Source organism: Myodes glareolus, chromosome 27 (genome assembly GCF_982192425.1).
Source record: "Myodes glareolus chromosome 27, mMyoGla1.1, whole genome shotgun sequence".
NCBI classification, from domain to species: domain Eukaryota; kingdom Metazoa; phylum Chordata; class Mammalia; order Rodentia; family Cricetidae; genus Myodes; species Myodes glareolus.
This window is the reverse complement of record NC_142052.1, coordinates 28,123,375-28,147,445: the sequence shown is the minus strand read 5'-3', so window position 1 is coordinate 28,147,445 and position 24,071 is coordinate 28,123,375. Positions and strand designations below refer to the sequence as shown.

The 24,071-nt window shown below is 40.1% G+C and overlaps 2 protein-coding genes across 2 annotated transcripts; one reads left to right on the top strand and one right to left on the bottom strand.

Annotated features, from left to right (window-relative positions):
* Nucleotides 1-1,287: 1,287 nt before the first annotated feature.
* On the bottom strand, nucleotides 1,288-23,842 carry LOC125400990 (uncharacterized). Its single transcript, XM_048435181.3, has 4 exons — nucleotides 23,711-23,842; nucleotides 4,086-4,212; nucleotides 3,837-3,897; nucleotides 1,288-2,719 (listed from the first exon to the last, which is right to left on the bottom strand). Exons 1-4 carry the CDS (start codon nucleotides 23,711-23,713, stop codon nucleotides 1,411-1,413), a joined length of 1,500 nt encoding a protein of 499 aa, XP_048291138.3. The 5' UTR covers nucleotides 23,714-23,842; the 3' UTR covers nucleotides 1,288-1,410.
* Nucleotides 8,205-9,180, top strand: LOC148117621 (SUMO-conjugating enzyme UBC9). The gene has a single exon (XM_087902226.1). The coding sequence runs from the start codon at nucleotides 8,279-8,281 to the stop codon at nucleotides 8,753-8,755; it is 477 nt and encodes a 158-aa protein (XP_087758352.1). The 5' UTR covers nucleotides 8,205-8,278; the 3' UTR covers nucleotides 8,756-9,180.
* Nucleotides 23,843-24,071: the final 229 nt, after the last annotated feature.

Genomic DNA, 24,071 nt, shown 5'->3' with positions numbered 1-24,071 from the left:
AAGTGTAAAATCTAAAAGGGTTACATTAACATTTAAATTCATAGTGCAAGTGTTACAGTTCTGGAAGGAAAGGTACCCTGACTGTCCGGAGTCAGGCAATACCTGCAGTTGTGAAGGGAAGCTATCCAGGAGACCTACAACTGTAAGGAGAAAGGAATCCTGACTGCCAGGAATTCAGAATATACCTAGATTTGTGTTGCAGTGGGGGAAGGTCTCCCCCCTACATCTAGCAATCTTGTTCCTCTCTGAGAAAGAAAGCCACTACAGCTGGGCTCTGCTCCATAATTCTAAGAGCAGTCCAGCAGAGATGTCTGTTGCTGGTCTGCTCCACTCCACTAAAGGAGTATCCCATAAGAGATGTTCATTGCTTCTCTGTTCTTATGCTAAGTGGGTTTTCACACAGAGCAAGGGAGTTTCTGATTCTTTCCAGTGAAAGAAGGTCTTCACACAAAACTCAGTCATGAGATTTATTTGGGAAGGAGGAATCCAGGAGAGTGGCTGTCTCTGCCAGGGTTGAAAGGGGCAGCAGCTAACTGAAAGAGCACACAGTTTATATAAAGCTTCTTAGAGTCAGAGGTTTTCTAAGGAGATTTTGAGGGTGGGAATTGCCAGATTTCAATCCTGAGCTGGAACAAGCTGAGAGATGGGCTGGATTTCACACTCAGGGATTGGTTAATTTTTGATGTACATTTGGTCAAGGGTAAAGTATGTTTATTTAGCTCTAGTCAAAGTGTGTTTCTTTCCCCTGCCCTTTTAAAATTTTTGGCTCTGTTTTCACAGTGATAATGTTTTTTTCACTGGTCATAGATTTAGGGACAAAGTGTATTCCTTTGGCTCTGGTTTCAGGACCGGGGTGTGTTTCTTTGACTGGCCCTCTATTCTACCCATAAGGCTTCATAAATTCATGAATTCAGTTTTGTCCATTAGATTGCTGGTACAAACAAAATAAAAATGAATATCATAAAGCTTGAATAGATTGCTGACACTGTCAATTCTTTTTTTCTACAGAATAAATGTTGTTGGTTAACTGACTACATGTTTGCTAAAAATCTTAAAAAAATAATTTATAACAAAAATCCTCAGTATCTTTTTCAGGTATGCAAAGACTACTGTAACATACTAAAGTTTTATCAGATGGATTGCACACATAATGTTTTACTCCTATATAGTGAAAAACATTACCATACTGAAATCATTTATAGAGTTTCATTCCAGTATGACTTTTTCATGTTTTTGAAGACTACAGTGACTAAATTCATAGAGTTTCTCTCTAGAATGGTTTATTTCATGTATTTGGAGATTATTATGACACATAAAGGCTTTACCACATTGATTCCACTTATTGGGTTTCTCTCCAGTATGTGTTCTTTTATGCATTTGAAGATGACAGAGACATGCAAATGCTTTACCTCACAGATTACATGCATGCAGTTTCTCTCCTGTATGTGTTTTTTTATGTGTTTGAAGAGTATTGTGATGAGCAAATGCTTTACCACACTGATTACATTTATAGGGCTTCTCTCCAGTATGTGTTCTTTTATGCATTTGAAGATTACTGAGTTGTGAAAACAATTTACCACACTGAACACATTCATAGGGTCTCTCTCCAGTATGTGTTCTTTCATGCATTTGAAGATGACTGTGACGAGCAAAGGCCTTACCACACTGAACACATTCATAGGGTTTCTCTCCAGTATGTGTTCTTTTATGCATTTGAAGAGTACTATAATGTGCAAAAGCTTTACCACACTGATTACACTCATAGGGTTTCTCTCCAGTATGTGTTCTTTTATGCTTCTGAAGACTACTTTGATATGCAAAGGTTTTACCACACTGATTACATTCATAGGGTTTCTCTCCACTATGTGTTCTTTTATGCATCTGAAGTGTATTGTGATGAGCAAAGGCCTTACCACAATGATTACATTCATAGGGTTTCTCACCAGTATGTGTTCTTTTATGCTTTTGAAGACCACTTTGACATGCAAAAGGTTTCCCACAGTCATTACATTCATAAGGTTTCTCTCCAGTATGTGTTCTTTCATGCATTTGAAGATGATTGTGACATACAAAGGCCTTACCACACTGATTACATCCATAGGGTTTCTCTCCAGTATGTGTTCTTTTATGCTTTTGAAGAGTACTTTGACAAGCAAAGGTTTTACTGCACTGATTGCATGCATAGGGTTTCTCTCCAGTATGAATTCTTTTATGTATTTGAAGAGTACTGTGATGAGCCAAGGCTTTACCACACTGATTACATTCATAGGATTTCTCTCCAGTGTGTGTTCTTTTATGCATTTGAAGATTACTGTGATGAGCAAAGGCCTTACCACACTGTTTACATTCATAGGGTTTCTCTCCAGTATGCGTTCTTTTATGCCTTTGAAGATTTTCATAAAGAGCGAAGGCTTTATCACATTGATTGCATTCGTAGGGTTTCTCTCCAGTATGTGTTCTTTCATGCATTTGAAGATGACTATGACGTGCAAAGGTCTTACCACACTGATTACATTCATAAGATTTCAGTCTAACATATGTTCTTTTATGCATCTGAAGATGACTGAGATAAGCAAAAGCTTTACCACACTGATTAATTTCATAGGGTTTCTCTTCAGTATGTGTTCTTTCACTCCTTTGAAGGTAACTGTCATACACAAAGGCTTTAACATATTGAGTATATACTGAAAGTTTCTCTCCAGTTTGATTTCTTTCATGCCTGTAAGGATAGTTGGCACATGTAAAAACTTTACCCCATTCAATACACTGTTTAACCTACATAACTGTATGAATTAATCTTAAAATTTGTTCCTATTGTAAAGAGGAATAAGATATTAAGGTTTTCTAACTGTCAAAACTCATGCTTTGCTCTTTAATTAAGGGTCGTTTTGCATCTTTGAAGATACCTATGATGGTAAATTCCTTCATTTCATGGGTCTCCTTTACAGAAACATTTTTCTAAATGGTATTTTCACATATTTAAAGAGAACTAGATAAACACAGAACTTTACCACCTTTCTTGCATTCATAAATTTTCCTATACTGTGGATCATATTACATTTGTTAGGTGAACTAGCACACCCAGAAGTATCTGCACAGACCTAGAACTCATAGGACTTTTTTACAAGTATTTTTTCACATGTTTTAACAATGATGGTGGAAATCCAATTACTTGTATAGGAGAAACAAATTCAACAAGTATACTCAACATGGGGATTACTGCTTATCATATAATTGTTCTTAAAGAGAGGTATGCTACATCTTTCCATTCCCATATGCTCAGCGCTTGTATCAAGAGTAACATATGGCATTCACAGTAAAGGGAGAACCACAAATAAAAGATTTTTACACTTGACTTTCTGTTCCTCAAAGACTTTTAGTATAGCTATTAAAGTCTCTCTACAACAACTGTCCCTTGACTCTTGACTCTAACTGCCTCACAGCAAGTACATGAGTAGTACAAGATGTACTATGGACTATTGGATTAGTAGAAAGCTTTGCATATATACTTATCATCTCTTCAATGTGTATAACTCTTGTATTATGAGTAGCAAGAAATAAATGGATTGGCAGATCTACAGAAGAGCTCTCATGGTGCTATGATTCAAATGGTCATATCTACTTAGGCATTGTTTTCTTGGCTTGTATTTTAGAAGAACGACTTGCGAATGCAATTCAACTACCTGCAATTGAGGTATATGGAATAGTGAGAATTTAATAATCACCAATGCACTTAAAGCTATGCTTATTTACACTGTTGCTTTTGTGTAAAGCTTCCAGGATACATTACAGTTTCATCAGAGGCACATTGTTATTAGCTTGCACAGGAGAATTACCTTTCATGTCTTCTAGAAATTTGACAATGTTCTTCAAAATTATGGTCTTCCCAAATGTATCCTAAAATATAGTATCAGAAAATGTATGTTACATTATTGAAAATTGTGCAAAATTTAGGTTACTATCTTCTGTGAACCTTAGAACTATTTATTCGCCTCATTCTCTTCTTTCTCAAACAACAGAAGATTATCAAAAACCAAGGAACAGTTGTCCCCTTATTTGAAAATAAAAAGGAAATTCATTTTTACCTACAGTGGCGAGGTTCCTGTAGGTCTCCAGCATCACATCTTTGTAGAGAGTCTTCTGGGAAGGATCCAGCAAATTCCACTCTTCCCGAGTGAAGCTGATATGCACATCATCATAGGTCACTGCCTTCTAAAATATCCCACACATATGTACAACAGAAAGCAAGATACTGACAACATTGTAAATGTATACTTCCTTGAGAGTATAGTCATACAATTCTGGCATTCCATCTCTTATTCCATGACATAAACATTATAGTGTAATCACTAAGTCACTTTAGAAGCAAACTGGAGGGTCAACACTGTTGTTTCTGTAGCCTTACAGAATGAGACATCACCTTACAAGAGATATGTCTATTAACAGAGAGAAAAGTAACCAGATCAACAGTACAGAGTACACATAAGAAAAATTGTATGAAGAATTACTAACTACAAAAAATGAGAAATAAGATGGACAAACTGGGTGTGTTGTACCATTAAGCATAACACTCAGAAAGCACAAGTGGGTATATTTGTCTCTGAGTTGAATGCCAGTCAAGTCTATGCGATCAGGTCCAGGACAGGTGGAAGTACACATCAAGACCCTGTCTCCATTGCAAAACTCAGTGAAGCAAACAAAACAGATAGAAAGAACTCAAGAGGTTTTTTTTTTTCTGAAGTTCCTACAAATATACTCACTCCAGTTCTGTGTCCATCTTCCCGAAATCTGACATGCTCCAATTTAAACTGTTACACGAATAACATTTTAGAAAAGGAAACTCCATGTTTACACAGTTACAAATGGACAAATAAAAACATTAGCAATATAAATGTTGGTCATAAAGAATCAACACAGGCCTGGAGAGATGGCTGAGCAGTGCTGAGCTCTTGCTGGAAAGGCAGGGTTGGCAAGCAAAGGGCATAAATGGGAGGAGAAATCTGGGAAGAAAAAAGGAAGAAGTAAGAAAAGGAGAGGACAACAGGGGTCATCAACCAGTTACACAGCAAGCTGTAGAGTAAGAAATAAGGAAAGGAATACAGAATAGGAAAAGATAAAAGCCCAGAGGGAAAAGGTACATTGGATAATTTAAGAAAAGCTGAGTCGAAACAAGCCAAGCCAAGATCAGGCATGTATAAGAAAAAATAAGCCTCTGTGTGTGAGATTTATTTGAGAATTGAATGGCAGGCCCTCAAAAGTGGTACAAGAATTGAGTGGCCCAAGAGTGGTACAGCTGGGTCTTGAGATAGATTGTCTCCCAATTTCATGAGAATTACATATTGATTTCCACAGTGACTGTACAAGTTTGCACTTACAATAGCAATGAGTCTCCTTGTCCTGTGTCCTTAGCAGCATTAACTGTCACTTGTATTATGGATCTTATCCATTCTGTCAGGTTGAATATTTCTTCACACGCTTTTCAGCCATTTTAGATTCCTCTACTGAGAATTCTGTTTAGAGGTGTACCCCATTATATTTGGAATATTTGGTTGTTGTCTAGTTTTATGAGTTCATTACTATAATCAATGAGGCAACCCAGAAGCATATAGACCAATATAGTATACTCACTCCTAAGTGGATATTAGCAGTTAAGTAAAGTACAACAACAGTAATCATAGTTAATGATAGTAAAATCCATAGATGCTGAGAAGTTAAGTAACAAGAATAACAAGGGGAGCTGCATGGATCTCTCTGGAAAGAAGAAATAGAATAGACTTTGTACACTGAAGGCAGGTGGGGATGGGAACAGGAAGGATCAAATGAGTAAGGAAGGGATAAAGATAGAGAACAGGGGGGAGAGATGACAGGAATTGGGGAGCATTTTGCAGGAGATGTAAAAACAGTGCAGTGCAAACTTCCTGGAACCTATAAGGAAGGCACTATGGAGGACTCCTAGTAATGAGGAATACAGAGGCTGAACCAGCCATCTTCTGTAACCACATAAGGCTCCCAGTGGTAGGATTGGGACATCAAATCAGCCACTAAACATTAGAACCACATTTGTCCTGCTTGCAAGATATGCTGGGGCAAAGGTGCCTCAGAATTTCTGAAGTGACAACTAATAACTGGTCTAACTTTTACTCCAAGCTGTGAGAGGAAGCCAATGTCTGATACTTCCTGAATGACCAGGAACCAGAAATTGTTGGCTTTCAGAATTAGGGTAGAACCAAATATAACTGAGCAGGAAAAAAATCTATGAAATTATTTAAATCTATAATCATAGACTGATTCCCAGCACAATTGTCAGAGAGGCTTCTTCCAGCAGCTGATGGTTGCACACACAGAATTTCCTAACCAAACATTAGCTTAAACTCTAGGAAGCCTGTGGAAGGAAGGGATAAGAATTGCAGAATCTGGAGAGTTTGAGGAACCCAGGAGAACTCTTACCCACAGAATCGACTAAACAGGTCTCATAGGGGCTCAGAACTTAAGTGGAAATCATGGATACTGGATGGGTTTGTTCCAGGCCCTGTACATGCATGCTATGATTGTTTAGCTTTGGGTGTTTGTGTAATTACAAACTGTAGAAGTTTGGGTGTCTCTGACTCTTTGGCCAGTTCTTGTGTGATGTAGGAGGTCCTTCTGTTTATGTGTTGCTTTCATTGGTTAATCAATAAAGAAATTTCTTGGCCTGATAGGACAGAACTTATGTAGGTGGAGAAGACAGAACTGAATTCTGGGAGGAAGGAAGCAGAGTAAGGGAGAGATACCATGTAGCGCCAGAGACAGATGTGCTGAATCTTTCCTAGTAAGCCATGACCTTGTAGTGATATACAGATTATTAGAAATGGGTTAAATCAAGATGTGAGAGTTAGCCAATAAGAGGCTAGAGATAATGGGCCAGGCAGGGATGTAATTAATACAATTTCTGTGTAGTTATTTCAGGTGTAAGCTAGCTGGGCAGCCAGGATGGAACAAGGACCCACTCTCAACTCCAACGTGGTAAACTGACTCCATGTAAAACCTGAGAGGGCTTTAAAGGGAATTCCAGACACAAATATAGAGTTTAACATAACTTTTTGCTGTTTGCTGGCAGGGTGCTGCAGAAAGATTTTCCTGACTCAGCAATAGCAGCAGAAAAAAGGCTGCGCCATTTTAAAACGAGGCTTCCTGGGCCCTGCCGTCAGTGCAAACTCCGGCTAGGGAGCATCTGTCGGCCCGAGTGTTTGTGTGCTCACTCGGGGTCAAGAAGAAAGTAGGTGAGACCATGCCTGTGTGTAACATGAGGGCCAGCTTGTTGGGGTTTCCATCCCACCTGGTACCCCACAGCTGGCAAATTCCAAAGAGAAAATCACACACAGGACTCCATAAGGTTATAAACTGATTGGCTCATTAGGTCAGGCTTCCTGTTAACTCTTATAACTTATATTAACCCATTATTCTCATCCATGTTAGCCATAATGGCTCCGTACCTTTTCTCAGCTGGGCAAGTTACATGCTGCCTCTTTGGTGGTCTGCGCAGGAGTGGCTGAGAGAGAGCTTCTGCTTCCAGAATACTCCCAGTCTCTTTGCTCCACCCCTACTTCCTGTCTGGCTTTCCCGCCTATACTGCCTGCCTGGCCAATCAGTGTTTTATTAAAATATGATTGACAGAATACAGATAATTCTCCCGCACCACCTGTGGCTTGGCTCTTCCTGCCTGGGATCAGGTCTACTAAGCTTGAGCAGGAGGGAGAGCATGACTGATTCCCACCGCCATACTTAGAGATGTTTCCAGGCTGCGCAGTGCTCTGCATGGCAGATTTGGCTGTAACTCAGAAAAAAGTGTTTATGTTTCGCACGCTCATTCTTGGGGTTGGACTGCTGAGCACGGCTCCTGCCTGGTGGCCCCAGAGCTAGCACTGGTGGTGTTTCCACCATTTTGAAAATGGAGAGAGGTGGAGCCAACATCCAGAGCAGCTGCAACCAAGCTGCTCAGCATTTTAAAAGCTCTTCAAGACAGGAGAGAATTACAGACAATGCAATAGGACAGATTCAGACATAAAAGACCTCTAAATGGGTCACGATGTGAGATAAATGTACATAGGCTTGAGAGAGGGAAGAAAGGGTGCATAGAAAGTCATAAAATAAAGTTAATGCTTTAAAAAGGGGTAATGTCTTTAAAGAGACAGAGTACAGATAGTTATAAATTAAAAGAAAGGGAAGTCCCGAGACAAAGGAGCACCGCCGCCTCTACCGCCGCGACGGTCCAGGCCGCGGTCGCCCAGGGACTTTGAATATGTCGGGGATTGCCCTCAGCCGACTTGCCCAGGAAAGGAAAGCTTGGAGGAAGGACCACCCTTTTGGCTTTGTGGCTGTCCCAACAAAGAACCCTGATGGCACGATGAACCTGATGAATTGGGAGTGCGCTATCCCTGGAAAGAAGGGGACTCCATGGGAAGGAGGCTTGTTCAAACTGCGGATGCTTTTCAAAGATGACTATCCGTCCTCACCACCAAAATGTAAATTTGAGCCACCACTGTTTCACCCAAACGTGTATCCTTCTGGCACAGTGTGCCTGTCCATCTTGGAGGAGGACAAGGACTGGAGGCCAGCTATCACGATCAAGCAGATCTTATTAGGAATACAAGAACTTCTAAATGAACCAAATATCCAAGACCCAGCTCAAGCAGAGGCCTACACAATTTACTGCCAAAACAGAGTGGAATATGAGAAAAGGGTTCGAGCACAAGCGAAGAAGTTTGCCCCCTCATAAGCAGCGGCCCTGTGGCTCCATGACGAGGAAGGGATTGGCTTGGCAAGAACTTGTTTACAACCTTTTGCAGATCTAAGTCACTGCGTACAGTTACTAGTCGCCTGGGAGGGTTGAGCGGGCGCCATTTTCCATTTCCGCCACTGGCATATACAGTCTCAATTCGCTGAATTGCCCCAGTTTTTCATACAGGGTCTCTTCCTTCAGTCTTTTGTATTTTTGATTGTTATGTAAAACTTGCTTTTATTTTAATATTGATGTCAGTATTTCAACTGCTGTAAAATGATAAACTTTTGTACTTGGTAAGCCCCTAGGAGCTAGTTTCTTCGCGCTCGGATGCAGGCATGCTTCCCACTGTTCAGAGCTCTGGCCTCCAGCTGGCTATATGACAGAACCACACTGTCCCTCCCTCCCCACCCTCGACCTCCTCAGAAACCTGGGCTGTTGCTTATGAGCCTCAGATCCAAAGTTGGCCAGCGTCTCCATTCTGCACCACTTCCTTTGTGTTTATATGGCGTTTTGTCTGTGTTGCTGTTTAGAGTAAATAAACTGTTTATATAAAAAAAAAAGAAATAAAGAAAAATAAGCCACGTAAAAATGGAAAATTCACAGGGAATCTGGATTGTATATATTACTGAGTTTTCTTTACATTTTTTGACTGTGAAAGAGCTAAGCACAGAGAGACTTTTTATTGTATGCTGCTAAGCATGTATATTATAAAGGTATCTTGACTTCAAAATTTGGGTCTAAGGATATGATGCTTTGAAAAAGAGGTTCTTCTTTTGTTTTCACAGAAGATGAGATCCTGTGGATTGGTATGATAGATCATACCCTCCTAAAAGATTGTCATAAACACCTTCAGAAAAATACTTCACTCAACTGCTGACTGAGATGAACCTAGGATATAGGATGTACCATAAAGGACCTGATTAACAGCACCCCCATATAGCAAGAAGAAGTTTGGAGAGAAATAACTACATCCATATTCCTATATATTGTTTATAAATGTTCTTTTACATTTAAAGGGGGATATTATATAGATATGAATAATTTGCATTGGTATGGATTTTGATTTATTGATATAAATTTAAGGCCAATCTTGTTATATGTATATTTCTGCACTTGATTAAGGTATTGTGATTGTGTAGTTCATTTAAAAATGTAATGTATAATTAGGAAATATAGGTTGTTAGTGGATAATCATCGATAATAGTCAAGCTTGTAGTCATGTTAGATTTTCTAGATATATAGAGATATATTTCAGCAAGATAGGCATTCTTCATATCTTTTAAAGACTACAGAATATGGCATTTAAAATATTTTAATAACTTAGGGCTTTTCATAAAAACAAGACACATCTGCTCCTAGCTGCACCAATGGGCATCGAAGAGGCTCCTTATTGAGTTGGTTGGCCATTTGGGCAAAAAAGCTGTTCTTGCCTGGACTGGTGCATAAACTGGACATACAGTACCCACAGAGAGATGACTGCTGAACTTGCCTAAAGGTGAGATGGTCCTTCGAGGTTCCTGCTTCATGAAAGAGTACACAGGCAGATCTCTGTGAGTTCAAGGCCAGCCTGCTCTATGGTATGAGTACCAGCAAAACTTGTGTTATACAGAGAAACCCTGCCTCGAAAAACCCACAAAAAAGTGCTTGGCCAGATGGTGATGGTGCATGCCTTAATCCCAGCTCTCAGAAGGCAGAAGCAGGTGGATCTCTGTGAGTTCAAAACCAGACTGGACTATAGAGCAAGTTCAGGACAGTCTTCAAAATTACAGAGAAACCCTGTCTAGAACAACAACCAAAACAACAACAACAACAAAACCCAAATAAATGTAAGATAGTAGTTAGTAACCTATTACAATTGAACTTGTAGTCATGTTAGGTATGTTTTAAAAGCCACATAGAGATATATTTTAGACAGACAGGTCCTTTTCAAACATGTCTGAGATCTACAGAATATAGCATTTAAAATATTTTAGATATATATTTTAAATAGGCAATCTTCAGACATTTCAAAGCCCTATAGAATATGCCATTTAAAATGTTTTAAGAACTTAAACTACCCTTGCCTTGAATGCTGATCATATACTGTCCAAATTGGACAAGCAGGACACAAAAGCAAGTCACTGTTGAAGTTTGTCAAAACAAGGTAGAACAGTCCTTGAAGTATGATTAATAAACACTCAAAGAGAGAAATTGGGGTTCAACTGGAAGATCCAAAAAGCAATTCAGCCAGTCACTGGCTCTTACCTTGACTTCAGCCCAAACAATGGTGATTCTGCCTCCAGGAATCTCAGATTGAGACTGTGTCTTAGAGCTGTTTCCTTCCATTTTATGATCCTGTCTAGATCTCGGATTAAAGGTGTGCACCATGGGGTTAAAGGCACGCACACCCAGTTTCTATGGCAGTTGTGTGGCTATTGGGATTAAAGGTGCGTTTTACCACTCCCTGACTGTAAGGCCGACCAATGTGGCTGTTTTTACTCTCACAATCTCTGGGCAAGCTTTATTCATTTAAATACAATTGAAATGCCACTACAAGTCCTTCAGAATGTCCTACTGTACAGCAAAGTCTGTCAGACATGCTAGTCCTGTATGCCATAACTGGATGCCCCAATGCTGCAGAGGAACATTGGATGACTGTCCAGGCAAGATAAGGTACCCATCAATAGGTAACTTTAACCTTCTAGGGTCTTAGATGGAGTTGATATCTAAATAGTTATAATTAAAGTTTTCTTTAGTTTCAATAAAAGTTAATGAGATACAAAACTTTAGACTCCCAAGATAAGATAGACAATTATTTTCTCTACTATTTCCAAATGCACATGGATTATATATAGCTACTGTAATTCTTAATTAATAATTGTTTTTTATATAGTCTTATTTTGTTAAAGTTAAAAATCTTCCTTTTCAATTAGACAAAAAAAGGAAATGCTGTGGAATAAAACACTTGTGCACTGAAAAGCTTTGTCATTTGAATTAATTTAATAAAATGCTGATTGGCCAGTAACTGAGCAGGAAGTTATGTGGAAAAGCCAAACTGAGAATCCTGGGAAGGAGAATGACAAAGTCAGGAGTTACCAGCCAGACATAGAGGAAGCAAGCAGAGAATGCCAAATGAGAAAATGTACCAAGTTACATGGTTAAACATACATTAGAATTATGGGCTAATTTAATTGTAAGGGCTAGTTAATAATAGGTCTGAGCTTCCAACCAAGCAATTATAAGGAATGTTAACCCTCCAAGTCAATTATTTCCAAAGCTGCTGCTGGATATTTGGCAGCTGCTGGTAGGACAGAAACTTCCACCTACAGGGTATTTTAGAGGCAGCCCTCCCTTAGCAAAATTTTACTTTCTGTGACTATCTCCTGATCACTGGGAAATCCTTTATATTACCATTTTTTTCTTCCATATCACAGGAAGTCAAGTACTACCCAATATAAGAGTTGCCATTTACAACTTCCAAAAAATTAAATACAAAAGTGTCTTTCACCTAAATATGAAATGTGAAGTGAAGAGCTTCTAGAAGATACTAGAGAAACTAGGTATCTCTGAATTTGTTTACCCATTTCCATGGATGTACCAAAAGCATGTTGACCTGAACTACAAAGACGTATCAACACATGGCTCCTTGCTCCCAATGCTGTGCACAGTGGCAGCCCATGAAGCAAAGCTATTCAGAGGCAGGTACCTGGGTCCAGGGAGTTTCAAGAATCACATGAAACCTCACAGGACACCAAATATGGCTGCAGACTCCCCCACCAACCCAGAGAGCAACAAAGCACCAGCTTCAGAGGTTCACAATCTATTCCTCGTCATATGTGGGCAGCAGCCCCTCACTCAACATGCTGTGCTATCCCAGAGTGTTCATGCTCCACACTCAAGAGTCCATCTCTTAAGAATCCCCCTCAGGGCTCAATTAAAGACAACATAATAAAGGAATAAACCTAAAATTTAAGAGTTAACAAATTTACTCACAACAGATCTGTCTATCCATGTTTCTTTATTCTTCTTTATTCCTTATTTCTAATCCTCCTGTTACAAACATTCCCAGTAATATTTACCCTTATACCCAGTAATTCCTCAGCCCTAGCAGGTTCCAGAGCTGAAATTCTTTTGCCCAGCATGCCTAGAGGATATCAGGTAACCAGGCAACCTATGTAAACCGTCAGAGGGAAGTTAATGGTTCCTATCTGATTATCACATTCACCAGATGCTGCAATTTCTACGGGCCTAGGTCTGGAATTTACACTTATTGCTCTTTGCAGTAGAAACAAAGAGGAGATGAGACCCAGGCATCTAAATTAACAGTTCTAGGGTATATTGTTATCAGTCATTCTATTCATGGGTGCTGTGGGTCTGTGGCACCAGCAGGAACTCTTTCTCTGGGTTTCAGTTAATTATCTCTTCTGCTGTCCTTCAAAGTGAAACACAAGCAATAAATTTCCTGAACTACAGTCATCAGTAAACTAAGGTGAAGGTGACTGTAAGGAGTTAAGTATCTTTTGATGAAGGTTACTTTTGGGTCATTGTATTCCTTATCTATAAGTGAGGTAAAACCAGGGCAAACTTATTCTACATGAGCAGCTATGAACCAGCAGGTTTGAGCAAGTAGTAATTCTGCCTTTGGATATCTGTGGATATCTTAAATGGGATGCTTCTGCCTGGAACCTAGACACTGACCAAATGCCTGCTGATAAAGATAATTGCAGGAAGGCAGATCTCTGTGTTTACCTAGGAGAGAGAAACCAAGGCCTGGCAGTGAGAACCTGTTTCCACATGTGGCTAGGGAAATGTGATCAGTAAGACCCAAAAGTATAGAAAATAGTTTCTGAGTTGTTGGAATTAATTCCCAAATATACAACAAAAAGAGAGTCAGCTAGAGTGAAAATGTACAGCAAAAATCAGCCATTTTATTCACAAAGCAATAACACCAAAAAGCCTTACCTTTTGGTTTAACCTTCACCAAAGTCCTTGGCTCTGATAAGTCACTCATGAAAGGATGACTGAGCAATTACTGTATAATACTGTAGCTGGTAGCAAACTACCTGCCTCATTACTCACAGAGCAACACACAAAACCACTGAAGCCCACTATGCTACAAAGCAAACCCTGCATTCTGGCCCCAGTAAGAGCCCTGTACCACTTCTGACTGGCAGGTGTGACTGGGGACCTTGATTAGCTCGTGAAGACTGAAGGACAAGAGCACCTCCCTTAGAGTTATACTGTGCTTAAAGACACAGCACAGTGATGCCTGGCTCTGCACTCCCCTCCAGATCCACACTATTTCAAATATACAGTGATAATGAGGAGAAACTGGTTATAGACTCTTAGTGACTTTCAAAGATTGTTAGAAGACATTTCCAGTCTACGATTGGCTGTTAGAATAACACCTGATCAAATAATTTATTTAAACAAAACCTTAGATGGTGATAAAGATTTGAATAGTCCCAGAGAATTAACAGCTGAAGCAAAAAGGAACTGATAATGATTGAAAAAAATTACAAGAGGCACATGTGGATAGGGTGAATCCAAATCTTAGTTTTATTCTAGTCATACTGCCTTCCAGTATTTCTCCTACAAGAATTTTAATGCAGAGGGAAGATATTATTTTAGAATGGATATTTTTATCACATAAACCAAGTAAAAAAATTAAAAACTTATGTGGAAAAAGTCTCTAAATTAATTATAAAAGGTAAATTGATACTTTGTCAACTAGCAGGTATAGACCCAGCAGAAATTATAGTGCCTTTCATTACTGATGAAATAAAAAAGTTATGGGAAGCCAATGAACCATGGCAAAGAGCTTGTGCTAATTTTTTTGGAGAAATTAATAGGAACAGTACCCAAAGTGATAGACTTAAACTTATAAAGAGAACTTCTTGGATTCTTCTAGGAATTGTACATAATGCTCCAATAACTGGAGCCCGTACATTTCATACTGATGCAAATAAATCAGCGAAGACAGGTTAAAAATCAGATAAATTGAGTAAGATGGAACAAAGCCTTTATAATTCTGTCCAAAAGGCAAAATTATATGCCATTCTCATGGTGCTAAGGGATTTTAAAGAACCTCTTAATACAGTGATTCAAAATATGTATAAAGAGTTATCTTGCATATTGAAACCACTAAATTTATACCAGATAATACAGAATTGACTTCATTGTTTATCCAGGTGCAAGACATAATCAGAAATAGGCTTTATCCTATGTACATAACACACATCCAATCCCATACGGGTCTGCCAAGTCCTCTAGCACAAGGTAATGCAGAAATTGAGCAATTATTGATTGGAAGCATGTTGCAGGCCTCAAAATTTCATAAAAAGCATTATATCAAAGCAAAGGTTTAAAGAAAGAGTTTTCTATGACACGGCAACAAGCTAAGGAGATTTTAAAGAGATGCCCTACTTGCTCTTTCTATAACCAAACATTGCTACTTGCAGGGACTAACCCAGAGGGTACTCAAAGGAATGAAATCTGGGAGATGGATTTGTTTCACCTTGTACCACACCACTGACACTTCTTCAGGCTTTCAATGGGCAACTGCTTTAAGCTCAGAAAAGGCTGATTCAGTAATCCCACATCTCCTAGAATTTATGGTCATCATGGGTATACCTGCACAAATAAAAACAGATAATGGTCCAGCATATGTCTCTAGAAAAATGAAACTTTTTGCTTATTATAATATTAATAAGAAATTAATAAAGAAATTTTGAAAAATTTCTTGCCTTTAAAAATGGTCTGTCAGTTATTCTAGGCCTTAGTCAAAGTTGGTTGCTTCAACAATGCAAATGAGACTTTGGATGATTGCCCAGGTAGCCAGTTGTCTCTGTCATTTGTTGCACATTTTGGTAGTTGCTTGACTGCCCTTCCTACTTACTAAAGTAATATTATTTCCCTTCTCAGATTTTCGATGGGGTTGAAGGCTAGATAATTGTAGTTACTTCCTCTCATGACTTGGCCAAGTTATTTATTATACAAGACTTAAGCTAGTTACCATAAGATATTTGTTCTTATCATATATAATTTTGTATTAGGCTTAGAACTCTCTTATTTGAACAAAACGGGGAGGGGTTGTAGGAAGATTTACAGTTTGTAATTACCCACCTACTGGGGCATGGCCTCTTATACTATATACACAGATGCCGAACTTGCATCCATTCCTTTTCCCTTTCCCCTTGCTCCTTTCCACCAACTGCTCATTTTGGATAGTACAATTAAACCAGTTAAGTGGAGGATTCTGATTTGTGAGTTTACCCCTAAATAAATAACTATTTATTTCTCAATTCTGAGCTATTGCGTCTGTTCACCGCTTCATCTGGTAGGATCACCATAACACATTTCAATAGCACTTGCCCTGGCTCCAATAGCTAACCCTGCTATCTTTTTATACTCTATAGGCACTTCCCATTCTTCCTCTGTACAAAATGTGCCTAGCTTGCACAGCCCATTCACTATATGGAGTAAAATAATTTCCTTTCCTCCAAGTGGAAGGGTGCCCAAGATATTAACAATTAAGGGTGATTGGGGGGGGGAGCTGATCTGTGATTTCCTGCTGAGGTCAGGAAAACTGAAGGTACTTTATGGTGGTAGCATGGACTTCAGACAAACAGGAGAAAAGCAGGAACCAGATAAAGAAAACAGGATTTTAGATCTTTCTCTCATCATAAGACAGGATGATGAAACATGTAGAAGAATGAAAATAGATCCATGTCTATCACCATGCACAAAACTCAAGTCCAAATGAATCAAAGACCTCAGCATAAAGTCAACCACACTGAACCTCATAGAAGAGAAAGTAGGAAGTACACTTGAACACATTGGCACAGAAGATCACTCCCTAAATATAACCCCAGTAGCGCAGATACTGAGAGAAACAATTAATAACTGGGACCTCCTTGTAATGATCTGTCCTGTCTCTTATTTAAGAGACAAGCCATGACCACTCCCTCTCCCATCTGCTGAGGCAAGCTGATCTTCAGCTTCCAGTCTGGGTCCTTCTTTTCCATCTCCTTCTTGAAGAGGCAGCTTATGTCTTTCCCCACATCTCCCCTTCCCACTCTGTTTATCTCTCTCTCTCTCTCTCTCTCTCTCTCTCTCTCTCTCTCTCTCTCTCTCTGTCTTTCTGCTCTTCTCCCCTTTCCAAACCCATTAAATAAATATCCAACCTCACTCTGCATGGTGTGCCTATTTATGTCTCTGTCTCTTGCCCATTGCATGGCTCCCTGCCTGAGACCAGTCACCTTCGGAGACCTGCAACATGGTCTCATGGCATGCCCATCTGTCTGTCTGTCCTCGTGGTTTCGTGCATCATCCCTGCCTGGGACTGGCTGCTCTCAGGAACCCCTGCCTGCTACCTGCCTCTGCTTGGGGAACTGCAGCATGGTCTCATGGCCCACTGCCCACTGCAGTCACTAAGGGACCCTCAGCATTTTTATTTAATCCATTACATTGGTGCCATGAGACTCAGGAAGCTCTCTCACTCCAAGCCCCTCTCCCGTTTTTTCCACAACCACATGTTCTATATGCTGAGTGCAATTTCTACAGCACAATTTTTCTGCATAACACCAGTTTCAATTGCTGAGTTTCCCCTATTATAGTCAGCTTAATCATTTCTTTGAACCTAAGGAATTGACCATTGAGCTCCTGGCAATCTTCTGGTGTTCCTAGAAATGAGGGCGAGCACCCAACCAGTCTTAAAGGCTACAGTTGAGCCCTTCACTGACATTCATCTCTGGATTGCTTCCCTTAGCTAAAATTATGTTTGGATAGCCCAGGGCTGGTCCTCCCTCAACTGGGGGCCCAGGGTCCCTCAGATACTTCTTTCTCTCTTTTTCTTTTTCTTTTCTTTCCTTTCCTTTTCTTTTCTTTTTTTCCTTGCCATGAAAGGCCACTCATAGCAGCCTCTGGCCTCTCTGGCTTCCGAGTCGCCCTGACTGAATCCATTCAGGCCATAGCACCCCACCTGGGGGCAGGGGATGCTCTCCTATGGGTCCTGCAGTGTTTACACTAATTTATACCCCACCTATAGAGGAAGAGATGTCTCCCTGTAGGCTTTGTGGTGTCACCATTTCATGGGTTATCACAGTTTCACCTATGGGTAGCAAGCCATCCATGTCCGTTCCCCGTGGGATGGATGCCTTTTAGAGGCCCTAAAGCCACAGACCTTAATGCCTTACTCCATCAGTTCCTACCCTCACTCCACCAGTGTCCAGCTGGCTCTACTTTTATGGGAGTTTTCTATTGTCAGCATGCAGGCAAATGGAAGGAGTTTCCTCAAACTGTCACTGCCATCGCTACTGCTGCCAACAAGATTGGTCGGATCCATGAGGTGGCTGTTTTCAGTTCCAGCCTTTTGCTCCCCACTGTAGCTTGTGGTGCTGTCTCAGTGACAGGGTGGCTCACACCTCTCGGTTTCTCTTATTATTCAGCTTAAATCCCTGCAGCTCAAAAATTGTGGCTTTTCCATACAACATGTGAACACTGTCAGTTTGGCTGAGGTCAAGTGACCTTACCTTCTTAACTAAGGTCAGATGACTTCTCCACCATCTTGGCTGAAAGCCAGGTCAGATGACCAAGTTTTGACATCTTTACTGAGGTATACCCTGCCTGCTCCCCCAATTTACCTATGTTTTTGTCTCTAAATTCCTTTTGTTGACTCTGTTGCATGTGTGTTTTGTGCAGTGGCATGCCTTTGATAGGGCCCACCAAGAGCATTCACTTTACCCATTTCCTTTTCACTCTGTGTGTGGGGTTCATACATGTAACTTAAATGCACCTATGTGTACTGGTAAATGTTATAATTGTCTATTCATTGCATCTCATTTCAGACTATAAAAACAATAAGTCTCATGTTTTAAACTGGTATGTACTTTTAAGTCTCTTACAAAAATACTTTATATTTAATCTAACTCTAATTTAAAATATATTAAGATGTTCTCTACTATTGTCAGTTCTGCCATTAACCTTCTATTGAAAGCAGTTTTTTCTTCTTTCTTTCTTTTTATGAATATAAATCTTACCTGTTGAGAGCCAGTACTGTCCAGCTCGAACCCAGCTCTCCAGGCAGATTCTATATTGTAGTTTTACCTACAGGTATATTTACACCTGATAAACAGCCCTCAACTGCTCAGAGAACTGGGGAATATGGCATTCAAATACTTAATTATTAAAAAATTCATAACAAAAAGAAACAGGTTGGCTCCTAACAGCAGCACTCTACTTCCTCCAAAGAAGACAGAAGACAAGTGGGCACAAAACAACGTCCATCCGCAACTTGCTTCAATTGACAAGTGCTGACCACTGGGGAAAACTGCCTTTCATCTAAACTGAAAATCTCCAGATATGGACAGAATCACTGGAATTGACAGCCTACCTGCTCAGGTCAAGGAAGGCTTGTCTTCCTACAGATTTCTTAGCCCACAGAATCTTCTAGGGCCTGGCAGGCCCTGCACTAAACAGCAAAACAACAAATATGACCTTCAGTGACCATGGAGGACCCTGAAGAGTAGCTCTAAGTGCCAATGACGTAAGTTTTCTGTCATTTTTAAATCAGCAAGTAAAATTTTATCCTTCTCAAAGACCAAAGTAGAAGAATCCCAGCAAACTTCCAAAAGTCTGGGCTCTAACCAGATAGCAAGTAATGGTAGTTTCTATTTCTTCAACCTAAAGGTTGCTGATTCTACTATTAACCTGATTCCACTGTATCCATAGTCAGGAGGCAGAGAATGATAAATTTTGGTCTTTATTATAGAATCAAGTACATGATAAGGAATGGCTATAGTAGATCAATAGGTATTCTATTAATAACACTTTAGGAGTAGGGACACAAACCAATGCATAATATGATGCTATCAAGAAAAAAATTAACAGTGTTTCTCATATATCCTCTCTAACGGGGAATGAATTCTGCACTGCCTTAGGTAGGCTTTCAATTGCTGTGAAGAGACACCATGAACATGGCAATTCTTATCAATGAAAAACATTTAATTGGGGTGTCTCACATTTTCAGAGGTTTGGCAACTGTCATCATGGAACAACATGGTAGAGTACAGACAGACATGTTGCTGTAGAAGGAGCAAGGCGCTGTACATCTAGACCCACTGGAAACACAAAGTGGTTTGGGACACTGCACGTGCATTGAGCATACATGAGACTTCAATGTCCACCCACACAGTGACACACTTCTTCCAACAAGTCCATACCTACAGCCACAAAGAAATATCTCCTAATAGAGCCACTCTCTATGAGCCAATTATATGCAGACTACCACAGGTACTAAGTATTAATCTTCACAGGGAAGTATGATATGTCCTCCTGTGTGCGGAAACAACGGACTCATAATATTTAGAAAGACTAAAAGTATAAGTTGTTTACACCATAATTATTAGATTATGAACTTTTTGGTGGGGCCCACCTAAGACCCCATGATAGACTGCATAAAGTATTCAGCTTCCATTAAACCCCATGAGGGAATAATGACAAAGTTATTCCTTATCCTTAAATAGGACGGGAAGGCTAGTGAAGCCCTCCTTTAAAATCAGTTATGTTTTTGAGATGCCTGCTTTAATAACTTTACTTCCAGTAACTTGCACATATAAAACTTTTATTTTTTTCCCATATTTTAGGTACCTAAAATATGCTAAGCTATCATTAATCCCAAAGCATTCTGGCATATTTTAAGTTATTCATGGTCAAATATATATGTGCATCAGAAGCCTAATTGTAATGAGCATAGTAAAAAAAATTGTCGTATAGACATGTAAAAATAGCTTAGTTAATAACACTACACCAATCAAGATATTCAAAGAACATCTACAATTGATGACCTGATTCCACATAGGTAATCTCAACTACTACTGAAGGAGGAAAGCTCTCACCCTCCCTACATCCTACCCCTTCCTGCACTGTCTGCATCAGCTTCAAAGATTGTCACTGAGCTCAATTCTTGCACAGGTTTCTCTTCTTCGAAGTCCCCAATAGAAGCCAAAAAGATCAGCAGACACTCATGAACTGCTCTATTTTTCTTTCTCACTGACTAGTCAAGTCCCATCTTGGAAGGGGTTGCAGGACTGTCTTCCCAGCACTGGGCAGCAGAGGCAGGATTAGGTGTTCAAAATGATTCTCAATTGCATAGCATGAGGCAAGGCTAAACTATAGGAGACACTGCTCTACACAGAAACCAATAATCAACACCACTTGAGAGAAATCAAATTCAACTATTAATGACTTAGAAACATTGGAGAACAGAAACAAATAGAGATAAAAGCAGCAATACACTTAAAGTATTTGAAAATAAAACCAAAAAGTGAATTTTTTAAATGACAGGAATAATGCATTTTTAAGATTAGATAAAACTTTGCCATATTGACTTTGAAAAAGAGTAGAGGGGATGTCATTAATAAGAGATAGACAGATGTTGCCCATAAGCACATGTTGACTGCTGAGATCTGTAACCTGACACATAGAGTTACAGTCAATGGCCTGTTTCTCAAATCTCTGAGCTGACATGACTGTGTCAAGCAAGATCTGCATAGGATAGTTGCCTACTTGCAAATTTAATATTAATTAGTTCAAGATAACCTTCCCAATCTATGCATCCACACAATCTGGTCTTTGTTCAGTCACATGACATTCATTAAAACATGCTGAGAAATTACAAAATCACTATCCCTACTACAGTCGGGCCTTTTTTCATAATGGTGGCTCCAACAGCTGATTCCCTATGCTGTGTCCCCTGCAGTGTACAAATAAACTGTTCCCTCTATTGTGATCTGAAAACAGAAGGAATGCTCCATATGCAAATTCTTTCCCTGAAACTTCATTGGACAGTCAACTACAAGACTCAAATGCATAATTTTAAAAACTGTGAGGTAGTACAGTCTTTTAATTTAAGAATTTTGAAATTGTAATATAGAGGACAGCAAGGTCATTGCCCTGGACAGCAATAGACCAAGGCCACCTAAGTCAACATAAGAGAAGTTGTCTCAGAAACAATTTCTCTAACAGGATGGAAATCAACTGTTCTAGAACTAATATGCCTTTCCAATGACAAATCACTTCGCACACTTAGGAGGTTAATACAGAAAACTCTATTTAATGATGGCATGCATCCATCTCCGGCTAATGCTCAAAGAGGAGCCAGCTAGACAGATTCCACATATGCTGTTGTCCTTAAGTGTCCTTTAGGTTTAGGCTCCAGGTTACACTTGAACAATTGAAATAGAAACAGGCATTTTACTGACTAGACATTTAGGCAGATAGGAGAGTTACAGAGCAAAGATATTGCCAGAATAAATTCTAAAGTATACCAGTGACCTGAAACAGCAGTCCATTCTTCAGTGACAGGGTCCTGGGGAAAACATGGGAAATGACAAAGATAAGACAAGTAGAAAGTAAGAAACATAAAAGCTAGGGTGGGGAGGTCTTGCCGAAGGTATGTCCCAAGAATTGGATTTTCCTGGGTGGTGGTGGCACACACTTTTAATCCCAGGACTCAGGAAGCAGAAGTAGGTGGATCCCTGTGAGGCCAGCCTGGTCTACAGAGTGAGTTCCAAGATAGTTAGGACTATCCCACAGAGAAATCTTGTCTCAAAAACAAACAAACAAAAAAAACAACAACAACAAAAAGAAAGAATAGCATCTCATATCTTATATCCTTCTGGAGGTAGAGGGAAATGGAAGGAAATGGGAGAATTTCATGAAGTCAGTAGAAACTATTAAACAATGGGAAAAATTTAGGAGGAGGCTAGTCAAACAATTCTACACAAGGGGAACACAGGGTATCTCAAGAACTTTATGTAGTGCAGAGTTGGCTTTGGGGACTGAAAATCATAGCTCCATATGTTGGAAAGACTGGGTTTCTCAGGACCTGAAGCAACTTCGCCACAGAGGGCTTAGCCCCAGACCATTACCAGCTCTTCCAAACATATTCCTGGTTTTAGAGAAGGAGCTGTGTTTCATTATCAATACATCGGGCCCTTAGGGAATATTCCCAACAATGTTCTTTTTCCCTGCCTGACATCCTGAATGAAAGCCTTGATTGAGCAGGTCAGTCCTTACCACAACCCTATTTTACTTTTCAAATATTTGTCACCTCATGTCATATTGCCCATCTGGCAGAACTATGCTTTTCTCAAAACAAAAACAACAACAACAACAACAACAACAACAAAAAACCCAGAAATTTTGAAGCACACCAGGCCTTAAGGTTGGTTGGGACCCTGTAATGCCTCCTTGAGCAGCTTGTTTGAGGCCTTTTCTTTGGTATGGGAATGGACCTAGAGACTGGTTGTGAATCAGGGGTGGCTTCTTTGTACTGGGTTGGAGGTAACTATCTGGACAATCCTAACGAACAATGTGTGCCCTAGCATCCTAATCTCTAACAGCCCTGATTTACATACCCTTATCTTTTGGGTGTTTTAAACACAGTCTTCCCTCAGCTAAATTCTACTTTGTGAGACTTAACTATTTTCTAAGCATTAGTAAATCCTTTATATCTCTAATTCTACTCTTGTACATTATGACACAGTAGTGGAGTGCTACACAACACGCGAGATGCCTTTGATAACCTCCACAAATTTAAATATAAATGGAGATTATATGTAAAGGTTAAATGCAAAAGTGCTCAATGTCGAGAAGATATTGCAGCATATAGGCCTCTACGAGTTTGGCAACTTGTTTCCATGAATGCATGAAGCATGTAGAAGGTGACAAGAAAGCTGTTTGTACACACAGCTCCCTGCTCACAATTCTCTAAGCAGATTAAGCCCACAGCGCAGTTATTCAGAGCCCTGCTCATAGGTCCACAAATTAGCAAGGACGGCATGGGACTTCACAGCACAGGGAATCTGGCGGCAGGTTCCCACCCACATCCAGGGAGACTGCATCCCAGTGTCTCCCGCACCTCAACCTCCGCTGATTTCCATCTGGAGACTGCATTCCCTCGCTCACCATGTCGTGGTTCCCCAGCTCGCCAAAACTCTTAGCTCCTCCTCTCCCTGCAGTAGCAGCTGCTCCCACAGCACACTAAACCACTGGTGCCAGCTCCTCTTCAAAGCCAAACCTAAAACCGGGCCCCCGGAAGAACCCTGCACCACTTCTGACTGGCAGGTCATCTGGAGGGCCTGATTGGCTAGTGTGGCCCGAGTGACAATAACACCTCCCACAGGGCTATAGCGTGCTTAAAGACACAGCACAGTGGTTTCTGGTCATTCCCTCCACCCCAGTCAAAAATCTTTTCTAGCTCGGCCAAGATAAGCATTTCAATAGCATTTGCCCCTGACTCCCAAACAGATGCAGACATCTTTCACTC

Bases quoted from the DNA above. Each gene is read 5' to 3' on its own strand.
- LOC148117621 (XM_087902226.1), top strand. From the start codon at position 8,279: ATGTCGGGGATTGCCCTCAGCCGACTTGCCCAGGAAAGGAAAGCTTGG.
- LOC125400990 (XM_048435181.3), bottom strand. The intron at 3,898-4,085 runs GTAAAAATGAAT...ACTATATTTTAG, and splicing joins CAGGAACCTCGCCACTGTAG to GATACATTTGGGAAGACCAT. The intron at 2,720-3,836 runs GTAATTCTCCTG...CTATCCTTACAG, and splicing joins ATTTCTAGAAGACATGAAAG to GCATGAAAGAAATCAAACTG.